Source organism: Camelus dromedarius, chromosome 8 (assembly GCF_036321535.1).
Source record: "Camelus dromedarius isolate mCamDro1 chromosome 8, mCamDro1.pat, whole genome shotgun sequence".
Taxonomy (NCBI): domain Eukaryota; kingdom Metazoa; phylum Chordata; class Mammalia; order Artiodactyla; family Camelidae; genus Camelus; species Camelus dromedarius.
The window spans coordinates 72,892,804-72,906,565 of NC_087443.1; the positions used below are offsets into that span (position 1 = coordinate 72,892,804).

At 54.1% G+C, this 13,762-nt stretch overlaps 1 protein-coding gene across 3 annotated transcripts in view; it reads left to right on the forward strand.

Moving 5' to 3' along the window:
• The window catches only part of GRK5 (G protein-coupled receptor kinase 5), a 203,971-nt gene extending 194,043 nt beyond the window's left edge, over nucleotides 1-9,928 (forward strand). For all 3 annotated transcript variants that reach the window (XM_010997871.3, XM_064488481.1, XM_031461857.2), the window contains 4 exons: nucleotides 1,462-1,599; nucleotides 2,385-2,522; nucleotides 3,083-3,214; nucleotides 5,451-9,928. In XM_010997871.3, coding sequence (XP_010996173.1) covers nucleotides 1,462-1,599; nucleotides 2,385-2,522; nucleotides 3,083-3,214; nucleotides 5,451-5,549 — 507 coding nt within the window. In that variant the 3' untranslated portion in view covers nucleotides 5,550-9,928. The remainder of the gene's footprint in view (nucleotides 1-1,461; nucleotides 1,600-2,384; nucleotides 2,523-3,082; nucleotides 3,215-5,450) is intronic.
• Nucleotides 9,929-13,762: the final 3,834 nt, after the last annotated feature.

Below are 13,762 nucleotides of genomic sequence, written 5' to 3' on the forward strand. Positions count from 1 at the left end.
CCCCTGCAGACTCTCAGGTCTGCAGCCTCTTGGGATTTCTCTGAACAAAGCCCTGAAGAAGAGCATCTGAGGCCCTGGCCCCATGTGCAAAACATGCCTGGGTGGTCAATGGACCAAAGGGTGACACTGTGAGCGGCTACGTCATGGCTTAGTCCCTTCAAGGCTGTGACCTGGTGCTTGCTCGCTGCCACCTTTCATTCCTTAGTTTGCGGGAGGACAGCGCCAGCAAGGCTCCCCTCCAGACGGTGAGCCCCAGGAGGCCCCCTGCCCGCTGGCTCTCAGGCATGAGCACGTGCAGAGGGCGCCAGGGTATTGATGAAACAAGACTCCCTCCGAGGTGCAGGCTTTGATTTTAGTCTCAAAGCAGACACTGAGTAGATTCCAACTGCATACATGGTGTGCTCAGTGGAACAGGGAGGAGAGAGAAGCACAGGGCAGGGACACTGGGACTGCGGGGAGGGGCTGATGCCCTGTAGTCATCTGGTGGCCCTGCCCCATCGTCAGGGGATGCCTGCTTCCCCCAACCCCCACCCCATCACACCTTCCTCCCATCTGGCTTAGCTGCCTTCCTCTCCTGTTAACCGTCCTGCCTTTTGGTTCAGTTGAGGACACTCCTCTACTCTAACCATCCTTGGCTCCCTACTACCTCCAGATGAAAATCTCACCTCTGGATCTGGCCTTCAGAACCCTCCATCACTTTCCCTAACCATTTCCACCCTGACCCATCCCCCTCACCTTATCCTTCACTCAAACTCAACGATGGGTGTCCCCCAAACACACCCTGTGTGTCCCTACTAACCTGCTTGTGGTGACATGGGTCCCCCAACCGATGCCTTCTCCCACCTTTGAAAGCCTGTCTCAAACGCCCCTTCCCCAGGAGGCCTCCCGACGCTCTAGCTGGCAGCCAGTTCTTGCACCTCTGCCACCATGGTGCCATATCTCTATTGCCTTGATGGGCCCTCAGAAAGTGATTTTGCTGAGGGTCCTCTGTCCCGGGCACCTACTGGGTACAAGTCTACGATGGACTTGTCAGTTCAGTAAATGAGCGAGAGAACCTCCAGACCAGCGCTTGCCCTGTGTAGTTTATCTGGAGCAGAAGAGGTAACACCAATTCAACAAACATTAGTGGGTGCCAGGTGTGTGCCAGGGACTGGGCAGACAGTCGTGGGGAGAAAGAGGATTCCTGCTCTCCTGGGGGCTCCAGGCATCTAAGCACACTGGGAATGGGGGGCCACAAAGCACGCCATGGCTCAGGCGGCCACCCTGAGCTGGGTGCTGTCTACTGGGTACCTGGGGTGGGGCGGGCTCTGTGCAAGCAAGAGGAGGGACATCCAGGAGGGCTCAGGGACACACATGTGAAAAGGAGGTAACCACAGGTTCTCCGGAGCCCCTCTGCCCCTCAGAACTCTAGGCAGGAGGAAAGGCCCCCAGGCACGTCCTCATGGGGCTCTCTTGTCGCAGCTGCTTACTAAAGATGCAAAACAGAGGCTGGGCTGCCAGGAGGAAGGGGCCGCGGAGGTCAAGAGACACCCCTTCTTCAGGAACATGAATTTCAAGCGCTTAGAAGCTGGGATGTTGGACCCTCCCTTTATTCCAGATGTGAGTAGCCTCCCCAGCCTGGACTGAGTCTGTGCGCTGATTTACGACCTTTGACTTAGCTAAACATTCGTGCTGGGGATGAGCCCCTTGGGCAGCGGGCAGCCCTCGTCCTCCAGTAGCAAGACATCGCCCAGTCTAGGGGGTCTCTCTCCACCCAACCTGGAGCCGTCACTGCTATGAGGTCCTCATCTCCAGAATCCCAGACTCCCAGGTGCTGTGAGAGGCCTCCTCAACTGACCTTGAACTCCCAGAGGGCTGGGCCTGGGTTTGTCTCTGTGAATCCCCCCACAACAGCTCAAGAGCATGTTTGGTGGGCAAGTAAGATATAAAACATCATCATGGTTAGGATACCAGGCCCATAGCAGTCCTTAGGACAGCCCCGTGGCCAGATGCTGCTGTTATTCCCACTTTGCCAGCAAGGAAACTGAGGCCTACAGGGGACATGTGACTTTCCCACAGTGTCTAAGCACCACAGCGGGACCCCAGCCCAGGTCTGTGCGGCTGCAGAGCCTGCGTGCTGATCCAGCTCCCCTCACTGGCCTCTGATGTGAGAAGGGCCAGGTGGTCCTCCTGGGACGCCCCCATCAGCAGCCTGTGTGAGGCAGTGGTGGCAGGAAGGGGCCCTGAGTTCTCATCACCCCAGCTGGGAGACCCTTGATGTCTCTGAGCGAGGGCAGCCCAGGTTCCCAGGGTGGGGGTGACTCCCTATCAGAACCCCCGGGTTTGGCTGGGGGGCGCCAGAGCCATGAACAGAGCTCCAGGTGACGACGCTCTGCCCCTCCTAGCCCCGGGCCGTGTACTGCAAGGATGTGCTGGACATCGAGCAATTCTCCACCGTGAAGGGCGTCAACCTGGACCACACGGACGATGATTTCTACTCCAAGTTCTCCACGGGCTCTGTGCCCATCCCGTGGCAAAGCGAGGTGAGTACGGCAGGGTTGCCGGCTTCGCCCAGGGTGGAGGTGCAACGAGGGCAGAAGAGGGACGGCTGGGTGGGCATCCCTGTGGCCGGACCAGGGCGTGTTGTGGTGCTGGCTCAGAAGCTGGCTGGATGGGAATAGGAGGCGAGGCAGACACGGCCTGGCTGGATAACTCTCTTTAGGAGTCTGACTGGGAGGGATGAGAAATGGGGCAGCATTGGGAGGCCTGAGGGGATGGAAAAGATGGGGCAGGGGTCCTGCAGCCTTGAAAATAGGGGGGACTGGAGCATTGGGGTGGAGGGGGAGCCGGGGGGGGGGCGGTTGACGGGCTGGAAGATGAATACTGCCCCCTTCCACTTCCCCTGTGGCCGGCTGTCAGGGGAGAGGCAGTGGGCAGGCGGGGAGCTGTCTGGGTCTCAACCCGGCGAGACAGAAGGCAGGTGGAGGACCTGGCAGGACCAGGCTCGGGTGGTGTCGCCCCAGGCTGGGCTGCTGGGATTCCTTTCCACCCGAGATGACTGATGCAGCCCTTCACGCCGCCCATGTTCTGACTGCTTCTCCAGATGATAGAAACAGAGTGCTTTAAGGAGCTGAATGTGTTTGGACCCAATGGTACCCTCTCACCAGACCTGAACAGAAGCCGCCCTCCGGAACCGCCAAAGAAAGGGCTGCTCCAGAGGCTCTTCAAGCGTCAGGTGAGACCCCTGCCCCGGGCCTGGCCCTTCCATGCCGTTGAGAGCAACTTGTGGGGCTCGGGAGACTGGGGGCAGCAGCCGCCTGGAAAGGACAGGCAGCCTGTCTGAAGTGCCCTGAAACCCACTAGCAATGGGGTCCCCAGAGCAGAAGGGGCAGGACCAGCCCAAAGTTAACCCTTCCTCAGGGTTCCTCAGCCCCATCGATGCTTTGGGTTAATTCTTTGTCGTGGGGACCATCCTGTGCATTGGAAGGTATTTAGCAGCATCCCTGGCCTCCACCCAGCAGATGGCAGTAGCACCCACTCCCGTGTGTCCATCAAAACTCTCCAGACCTTGTCCAGTGTCCGGGGTACAAAACGCTCCTGGCTGAGAGCCATTGTAAAGGCAGACACAGGTTATGTAGATCAAGATTTGACATAACAAAGAACAGGGGGTACAGATGTTGGAGAGGTGAGACCTCAGAAGCCCATGGCTCCTGAGGAGGGTCCCTCCTAGTTTGATGCTGTGCCCTCCAGCCGGCAGTCAGAGGTGAATGTCCCTTAGGAAAAGGTGTCTTCCCTCAGAACCTGTCCCTGGATCAAGGGTTGGTGTGAGACAAATGGAAGAAATGTCCCAGGAAGGACCCGGCAGGCCTTCTAGTGTGGGAGACCCCTAACCTCAGCCCTGCCACCAAGAAATGGCCACAATAGCGCCCCCTCCTGGCCTGGCCCTACGAGAAGGCTTGGCCCCAGTGTTCCCATCCCGGAGCCTGGAGGCCCCTGGTTCCTTACTGTCCTCCTCCCTGCAAGGGAGCAGCCCCTCACCCCAGGAGGATGAAAAGGTGGGGGGAGGTGCAGCTCTGTCCCCTGGTCCCGGGACTCCCGGCTCCCTCCCATTTAGATAACAGGGAAGAGGTGGCTGTTTGTGGAGCTCCACCATGGACCAGGCCGTGTGCTGGGTGTTTTTTGAAGGCGTCTCTTATATAATCTCCCCAAAACCCCAGGCCTTCATTCAACTGTCTATTCATTCCACCAATACGTAGTGAGTATCTACTGTGTGCTAGGCTGTTCCCTGAGGACTTGAGATACATCAGCAAGCAAAATCACATTCCTCCTTTGGCACATCTTGAAGTGAAGTGTGAGCCCAGGATGTGCTACCATTACCCCATTTCACAGATGAGGAAACTGAGATAAGGACCTTGTCCAAGGTCACTCAGCTGGTGAGCCCCTGGGGACGATCTAGGATAACGGAGCCGGGACCCCAGATTAGGCACACGGAGAGAAAATGCAGACTGAGGCCCAAGTTTGCGGTTTTCTCTAAGAACATCATGTGAGTCTCACATCCTATTCCATAATACTCTCATATCCATCTACTTTAAAAATACAATTTCCAAATGCTTCCAAGTGAAACTGAAGTTCCAGAAAGAAATGACCTGTCTCATCCCCCAATGTGGCCAAGCCCCCCAGGACGGCCCCAGGTCCTGGGTTAAGCACTCTCTGTGGAGGCCCTGACCCTTCTTGGTTGAGTGGCAGCTTATTGAACCTCCCCCAGCCTCCATTTGCCCACCTGAAAAATCAGGATGGAAATGCTCGCTGCCCAGGGTTAGGAAGAGGACTGAGTGAGGTGGAGGACGGTGGCCTCGCATGGTGCCCAGCACAACCACCAATGGGACTCTCCAGTCTCTCTTCTCCTGTGACGTGAGGCGCTCGCACCCATGGGGGTGCCCAGAGGGTGCCCAGAGTACTGAGGACAAGCAGCTTGTGGTTCCCAGGCCGTGCACCTGCTAGATAGAGCCCAGGGCACACACGGTCTTGTTTCCTTCTCCAGCTCTGGGCAGAAGCGGCTCCTAACCCACGTTGCAGGCAAGACAATGGAGGGAGTCAGTAACTTGCCCAAAGTCCCTCAGCTAAGAAGGGGTAGATTTCGGATTCGAACTGACAGCCTGACTCTGGGCCTGCAGGCCTAACCACCTAAACATTGTCAGAGAGGCCACCTCCTGCCTGCCTTGGGTTATTAATTGCATAGCTCTTCCCAGGCACCGGGTAACGCCCTCTGCCCCTAGGCGTGGCCTCTGGACAGGGTCTGCAGGGGGAGAACAGGAGGCAGCAGGAAGCAAGAGAGGAGCTGGTCGGGGGTCCCGAGCCCCGTCTTCGTTTTCAGATCTAGAGGTACCTGTGATGTGAGGGGCCCAGGGCTCGACTCTACCATGACTAACTTCTCTCCATCTCTCTCTCCTCCCTGTTCAACTCCCTCCCAGCATCAGAACAATTCCAAGAGTTCGCCCAATTCCAAGACCAGTTTTAACCACCACATAAATTCAAACCATGTCAGCTCAAACTCCACCGGAAGCAGCTAGTTGCTGCTCTGGCCTTGAAGTCCATGGTGGGACCAGCCTAGACCCTTCTTCTCCTTGGAATTGGACTTGTGCCCAGTGGAGCTTCCGCACTGGCGGGACAGACAGGGGAGCCCTCCCGGAGCCGGGGAAGGAGGCCATCCACCTCCTCGATGTGGAGCCTTCAGGTTCCTCAAAGAGATTTCCACTCAGGTCTGTGTTCGAAGGCGGCCCGCAGGCCGAGGTGGATCAGATGTGTCTCGGTCGAACATTGCAATAGAAATCCAATTGGATACGACAACTTGCACGTATTTTAATAGCGTCATAACTAGAACTGAATTTTGTCTTCGTTATTTTTAAAGAAAAGTTTTGTAAATTTCTCTGTTGTCTCAGTTTACATTTTGTATATTTGTATTTAAATGAAAGTCAGAATTTGAGGTTGTATATTTTCTGTGTAGCCACTGTTAAGCCATGTGTTTTAAGACATTTGAGGGGTGGGAGTGGGGATTTACCAAAAAAAAAAAAAAAAAAAAAGAAAGAAAAAATGTGACTCAAGACTTCCAGAGCCTCAAATGAGAAAATGTTTTTATTAAATGTAGAAAAGAATTCACATTTCACTTTTAAAGGATTGGTTGTATCCATCTCTATAACCCTTCCCTTGCTTTGGTATCACCTTTCTGTTGGCTTGTAACGATCTGAATTAAATGCTCAAAGACACATTGGGACTTCACCCCCAGCCAGAATGTCTTCCGTTGGGGTCCACGGAGTTGCCTGGGGCCAGCTCTGCCAAGATGTGCACTTTTCCATTTGGGGTGCACAGCGCCATTGTTCCTTTGGCCTCAGCCTCGTCTTCCTTCTGGAAGGCAGCCGGTACACGGAGCTGAGGGTCTTCAGCACAGTGGTGTCTGTGCCTCTTTCTTTCTGAACAGGTTCTGACTGCTAAAGCCAGTATGTCTCCAAGAGGTTTGCATTTGGGGATTGTTTTATTCTATTGTTAAGAGAGGCATAGCAATGATAAGGAGCAGCTAGGGGCCCAGGAGTCCCAGACCCTTCCAGCCCACAGAAGCACCAGGGAGCAGGGCTCATGGGGTCATCCTAAATGAGAGGGGAGAGGCTCACCCAGGATTTCTGGGCACGTCCCCTGAGTGTTTACGGGGTCATGGGGTCTTGAGAGCTTCACAGAGCCCCACAGATTCACTGGCCCTGGTGGCATGGATAGGTGGAGTTGGCCCTACAAGCAAATGAGATGCCCAAGGAGAGGCCAGGCCACCACAGAAGCTCAAGACAAACTCACTGTCACTTGTGGGAGCAGTGGGGGCAGAGGTGAGTGCTAATCAGGCATCTCAAAGCTCCAGGCACAAGTAGCCCCAGGAGGACTCAGCATTGCCAGACCAGGGCCTCGGAAGGCAGTCCCGGGGCCCTCTGAGCATGGCTGTCCAGCCCCAGGGAGCCGCCGGCCTCTCCCTGCTGCCTCTACAAGGCGACAAGGAGCAAACCCTCCTTTGCCTCCTCTCCGGGGCGGGGTGAGTGGTTGCCTCCCCGAGCTTCCCTGCCTGCTGAGTCCACCTCAGTCAGACCTGGGTTCTCCCGCTGTGGGCGCTGCACTTCCTGCAGCAGCATCTCCAACTTAAATACAAATTCTGGGCTTCCCCCCAAACCTACAGACTGGGATTCTCTGGGAGTAGGGCCCAGGGATCTGTATCCGTAAAAACCTCGCCAGGTCATTCTGCTGCACCCTGGAGTGTGCGAATCACTACTTCAGGCCGTTGGTGGGGCTTCGGATGCGACCCTCCCATGCTTATTTCTCCAGGTGACCGGGCAGCTGTGGAGCCTGAGCTTCTAGGGAGGAGAGAAGCCAGTAGGTCAGCCTTGTGTCCCGATTTCCATGCTCCTTCCGCAGAGTGTGCCGTTGGGCCCCGTGGCACACTGCGAGAAAGGGGCCTGACCTTTGCAACTGACTGTCTTGAGGTCATTTGACAAACAAAGGGGAGAAAAGAAACAGCTGGGCCTCCCTCAGACCCCTTTAATATGCAGTGTTATTTTCTTGGAGACCAGCTCTTATCTCTGGGGCTGCTTCCCCGACCCTTCTTGGGCTGAATACAAGACGAATACAAACAGCCATATTCAACTTTTGTTGAGGAAGTAGAAAGCTCTTTGGCCAGTATTTTAAGATCCCCAACTCTTACTGACCCTCCTTTCTTAAGGAAAAGAAGGACAATCATCTTCCTGGGACCGTCCCACCCTCTGGTCCAGAAGTTTCATTCATTTTGCCCAGCTCACGGCCACCCAACCCTGTCCAGGTGCACTGGTACGAAGAAGCCTGTCTCTTGGCTCCTCAAAGCCAACACACTGTCCACTTGCAGCAGAGAATCCTCAAGGAGCAAGAAAAAAACACGCATCTGCTCAGTGTTTCTGCGTCATGAGACCACAGACGCTAAGGCACAGAGCTCTGCGTGGCCCTTAGAATAACGGCGATCTTCCTTCGCATTCGCCACCTGCCCCATGATTGCCCAGAGGACGCGAAGTCGAGTCACTGGCCTTTGCGGTCCTCTTCCTTTTGGCCCGTTGCTTTGTACAGAGGGACATCTTCATTTAGGAGTGTCTCAAAGTCAGCCCCCTCCCCATCAGGTCCTCGGTCACCACAGTTCCTGTCCCTGGACCACCCCTCCCCTCCACGTCTACTCCAGCCTGTTTTCTATAGCTGCATTTTTAAAAAGATTTTTTAATTGAAAAAAAAAACACCTTCCCACCATCCACTTGTCAGGATGAGGTGTGTTTGGACAGTGAGTGGATTTAAATATTTTTTTTACTGCATTTGAGCTCTTGGCAGAAGAGCTTTCTTCCTCCAAGTGTGATGTTTTTTCTCGCTGGACCTTCGCCGACTTTGTGCCTTTGAGGTGAGATGCAGGGTCTTGCAGCAGTATCTCTGCTTCCACTTTTCTGGAGACAAGCCGCTGTCCCCGGTGGGGGCCCCCATGATATCATCCATAAGATCACAAAGACCCAACCCCACCTTCCTGGAGGATGACACCACCTCCCACATCAACTCAACCTCTTATCTTTCTAGGCCAGGAACATCACTTTTTAAACCATGAGGCTTCTTGTGAAAGCGACTCACTTGCACGGTAGCCAAGTGTTGCTCTGTCTTGAGCAGCCCCTGGAGGGCTTGTTTCCCGAGATACACTGCTCTTAGCCAAGGGGAGCACTTGGTCTCAGAGGCCGTGCTGCGTGGAAGCAGTGTGGCCTGGTGGAGGCACGCTTCTCAGGCAGCCTGCTGGGGAGATGGCAGCAAGTTCTGGAGACACATTATTTGGACGTGGCCTTGGCATTAAAAGCACAAGTAAGATGAGGCCACCTGCCCTTGACCCTCACAAGCCCTGATGGTGCTGAGGCCCTGCCCTCCGAGAAGCTGGGGGTCTCCATGCGGCTCGGAGGAGCGCAGCCCACCATGGAAGTACCCCCTTATTCTTCCACACCCCTGTCCTTTCCCCAAAGGTCTCCCACCAACTTTCTCATGTGAGCTGCTGACCCAGACCTCAGTACAGAGAGGGCACTGCAGCCTCCTTGATCCTGGCATCCCAGGCCTTGCCAGAGGGAGCAGCGGCCTCATGGACCACCGGAAGTCTACCGAGATGAAGAGTAAACGCCAACTGAGGTGATGCCCGGCTCTCCTCTTGGGCTGCTGTGTGCTCGCACATCCCGGAGCAACCCCTCTGATTGTCTCGTCTCATAGCTCCACTCTCTGAGACAGGATCTCCTAACTTTTTAGCCTTTGTATCGAAAGTGTTTGAATCCTTGTGCATTTCCAAGTGACAGAGTCATGAATGGCAGAGAGCTCCCTTCTTTCTGATCACAACAGACAACGATGGTGACACCTCATCCACCGAGGCACCTCCTGTACCTGCTTAATCAACCAACCAGCCCAGCTTCTGAAGATCCAGTGTGTGCGGGTCAGACCCTGCTCAGGCGCGAGCACCTCGTCTGATCTAACTTTAAAGGCTTGTGTTGTGGACAGCGGTTAAAACATTTGAGAGGCTAGCTTTCCTCCAGAGGGAAAGACATTTTCCAAAAGAAGAATCTAGATGTCTTTTGCCAGTCCATCAATAAGTCATTTTCGTAATAGATCAAAAGCGATTGTTCTCAATTAGAAGAGCTTAGTGGCTGTTGGTAGTGTTGAAATAATGATCCTTCTAGTATCCAAAGGTTTCCATTTGTTTTTCAGGGAGATTTTAACATTGATGAATAAACATAGCTCCACTTTGGAGGGCATTCCTGAAGATAACGGCTTTTGTTTCCCTGCTGCTCTGAATCTTTGTATATTTTGTCAAATATGTCACAGTGCTGCTGTATCTAGATCGAACCACTGTTGTTTTTTTAAAGAGAAATAAATTCCTTAATGAAAATACGGCTGCATTTCTTTCCTTCTGCTGAGCTGTTCTGTTCCTTCTGCAGATGACAGCTGCCCCCAAGACTCCAGGACCTGCTGCTTCAGTCTTTGCAGTAACCTTTCTCAGGTGGATGGTTCGGCCCCACACAAAGCTGCCCGCACACTTACCACCCCTGACCGGCCCACAGATGGCCCAGCTCCAGGGTGCAGGGCCTAAGGAGACCACCTGAGCCCTTTCCAGGTTGACTGGTTTCTGATCCCAAACCCAGCAGATGACTCCACAAGTGTTCCTGCCACATGGTACCAAGCAGGAGAGGGGCCAGAGGGCTGCTCAGTGCCAGCATCCAGATGTCGGATGGGGCACCTCCACCTGCGGGTTTTACCTGATGGAGGCCATGACTCAGGTGGGCTCCGCAGAGAGGGCCTCTTCTGGCTGTTCAGCCTTCACCGAGCCACACGCTAGAACTGGGTCACCAGCACGGCAGGATGGTGGTTGTGCCTCAGAACCCAGTTCCAATCTAGAAATTGAGACCCCATCAGTCCCCCTTTACTAGCTTGGCTTAGTGGTACAATGAGCAGGACTTTGGGCTCAGATAAACCCTCACTGATCATCGGTATGATCTTGAGTGGTCGCGTAACTCTGAGCCTCAGTGGCTTCATCTGTAAAATGGGATAACAGCTGAGCGGTGGGGCCCCTGGAGGATTCAGGGGGACACATGATGCCCAGAACAGAGGGCTTTTCCCTGGAGGACACAGTCACCCTAGCTATCTTTGACCTCAGGACAGGGGGTCCTAGACCCACACACGTGGCACTCTCAGCCCAGCCTCAGAGCTGGCTGCAGTCCCAATGCCTGGTGGAGAGAGGCCCTGAGCTGAGTGTCAAGGCTCGAACTGATCCGTCTCACAGGGAAGGTAGGAATTGGAATAATGTTCACCCCTGGCTCCCGGAACAGGTGTCTTCCCTGATGAGAGAAAAGGACTGGGGAGGATGCTGGGGGGCTTGAGAATTGGAGAAAGAGGTGCTGGTGACAATGGGGTGGGGTGGGGGGACCTGGTCAGCTGAAGAACCAAGGGAGACCTCACCTGGAGAAAACAGAGGGGTGGGAGGAGCCCTGAGCGTCTGAACAGGGTGCTGTCCTCGGGATGGGGAGCGCCCCTCCTCACAGGGCAGTTCTCTCCTTGGCCCCAGTGATTTCTCTGGGGCATTCTCCCACCATCCCAGACATCTCCCTTGCCTGAGCCGGCCTGGGACACGGGCTGAGGGAGAAACTCCGGCCCCTTCCCAGGCAGTTGGGGTGGGCTGGGGGCAGGCAGCAGCCCTCCCTCACCTCCTCCACCCTTCCAGGCCCTTCCCCGCCTCTCACTCCAGACAGCATGGATTGGGTAAGTGAGGGCTGAAATGGCCTCTAACTAATTCATTTCCAGGAGAAGCTCAAAGTGGGCACCCCCAGGGCACCAAGAAGCTTCAAGCCACTATCCCTCTGGGAGGGGGCCCAGGGGGGGTGGTATCTACCTGCCACCTCTGGAGACCATGAAGAGAAAGGAAAGAGGGGGCCCTCGGGGACCGACACTCAAATGGCAGCAAGTCAGGGCTCCTACAGCCAAACACTGCCTGGCCAGGGTAGGCTGATGCCGGCAGATCTGCCCCAGAACAAAATCAGACAAAGCCCCTGCCCTCTCCAGCTTGCATTCCAGGGGGCATCACCCCCACCCTACCCCACCCCCCAGCCCACATAGATAAACCAGAGGGCACAGAGACTTAGGCCAATGCCCCTCACGTTGAAGGAGCATAGCCTTACCTGGGTGTTCCGTAAACTACAGACTGACTCAGTAGAACTCAGTCGGGGTCTGCATTTCTAACAAGCTCCCGGGAGAAGCTGCTGGTCCATGGACTACCTTTGAGAGACGTCTTCGAGAACCCCAAACTGGAACGTCAGGCCAGGGTCTGTAGCCAAGCCAGGACCTGCCTCCCCACTGCCAAGCCCCTTAGGCCCTGCATTCAGAGGTATAGATGTCTTTGTAACACTCATGTACGTTTGTCCTGCTCTTTAGAGGGGCTCATACCAGCGGTTCTCAAAGTCTGGGCCCCAGACCCGCAGCAGTAGTCTACCAGCTACTTCTCACCTGAGCAAATTCTCACCCCCACCCCAGGTCCACTGAATCAGGAACTCTGGGTGGGATCTGTTAACAAGCCCTCCAGGTGATTCAGGGACACGCTCAAGTCTGTGGGCTACTAATTTACAAAGTGCTTTCATCTTGAAATCTCATTGACCCCACAGTTCCCCCGTTGATAGCCTGTCAAACTGAGACAGCAGAGGGTTCACGTGGTTGAGGCTCTTACCTATAAATGGGAAGAAGTGTGTGGTTGGCCACCTTTGTACCTTAAAAATGGGAGCAAAGATGCAATGTGTAACCTTGTTGCCTTAAATTTTTTTAAATGGAAGGAAAAATCAAAAGCTAAAAGAGAAAAAAGTTACCTAGAGGGAGCAGTAGCCAAGAGAGAAATGGGGTGAGGGACAGACTTCTCTGAACGTGCCTGTCTTGTAGATTTGACTTTGAAAGTCAGGGGTCAAATAAACAGATCTGGATTTGGTGAAGGGAGACTTTTATTCAAAAGGATTCTTGCAAAGGAGGGAAGAAGGGCTTATTGCAACTAGGGGATGGAGAATATCGCAGAAGAGAGGTCGCTTTGACCATGAGACCTGCAAGGGCTCAGGGGTTGGGAAAAAGGGGTTTTCGTCATGGAGGGGGTCAACAAGCCGCCTCGCATCCCGCTTCCCCCGCCTCGTTCTTTCTAGAAGAGAATGCTTTACCCCAAGCCCAGCCTATTCTCCAAGGGGCTGTGTGCTGGCTCCGGCTGAGAGTGGGCCAGAGTTCAGGGACTGGAGGAAGGAGAGAAACAACCAAAACTGGGTTGACATTTTGTTCCAAAGGGTCAATGAGGACTGACAATTCAGCTAATCATCTATGCGGCAAAAACTGGGAATTGGGAGGGCTTGTGTCTGGTCTTGTCCTAGGCATCCATGGGTCTTATCTCAGTGGGAAGGGAGGTTCTTTGCAGTGAGCTGGGGGGTTTTTTTGGAACACAAAAGGGTGAAGAGTATTTCTTTAAAGCCACTTTTTCAGGAGCACAGGGCTAAGATAAAATCCAACTCTCACCTGTCAGTGCTCTAGATGATTATAAAACAAAACTAATAATTTTAAAAGCATTCCCTAAAATTCAAAAGACAAAACAAACCTGTCTGGGTATGCAGTTGGTGGCATAATCACACAGAACGTTCTCAAGTGACTTTGAAACCAAGCAGGACCCTGTGGGACTCTCCCAGCTACAAAAACCCCTCCGTGCCCCCTGTTTCCTTCTTTGTAGGGGGAAAAAAAAAAAAAAAGACTTTAGTGTCCTAGGTCTTCCCCGAGTTCCAAAAAGCAGATTCAAGCAGTTGTAAGAGTCATAGGCTTCCTAGTTCCTCCTGAAGGGACATAGATAACGATATGACACATATCCTCGAGTTCTGCAGAAACTAAGACCCCCACCCAGGCAGCGGGTGCCGACTGCCTGCTGACCACAGGCACGGAGACCTCCGTGCTGGTTGGAACCAGAAAGCTGAGATTCTGGAGACCTCACCCCGTTATCTCACCACCACCTGATCAGAAGAAAGTCACACACCCCGTAGCCCTCACCCCAAATTTGGCCTTTAAAAAAGCTTTCCCAAAAACCATCAGGGAGATCAGGGAGTTTGGGGTTTTAAAGCACGAGGCTTCCGTTCTCCTCGCTGGGCCCTGCAATAAATTTCCTCTGCTCCAAACTCCGACGCTTTGGTTTGTTTGGCCTCACTGTGTGTCAGGCACACAA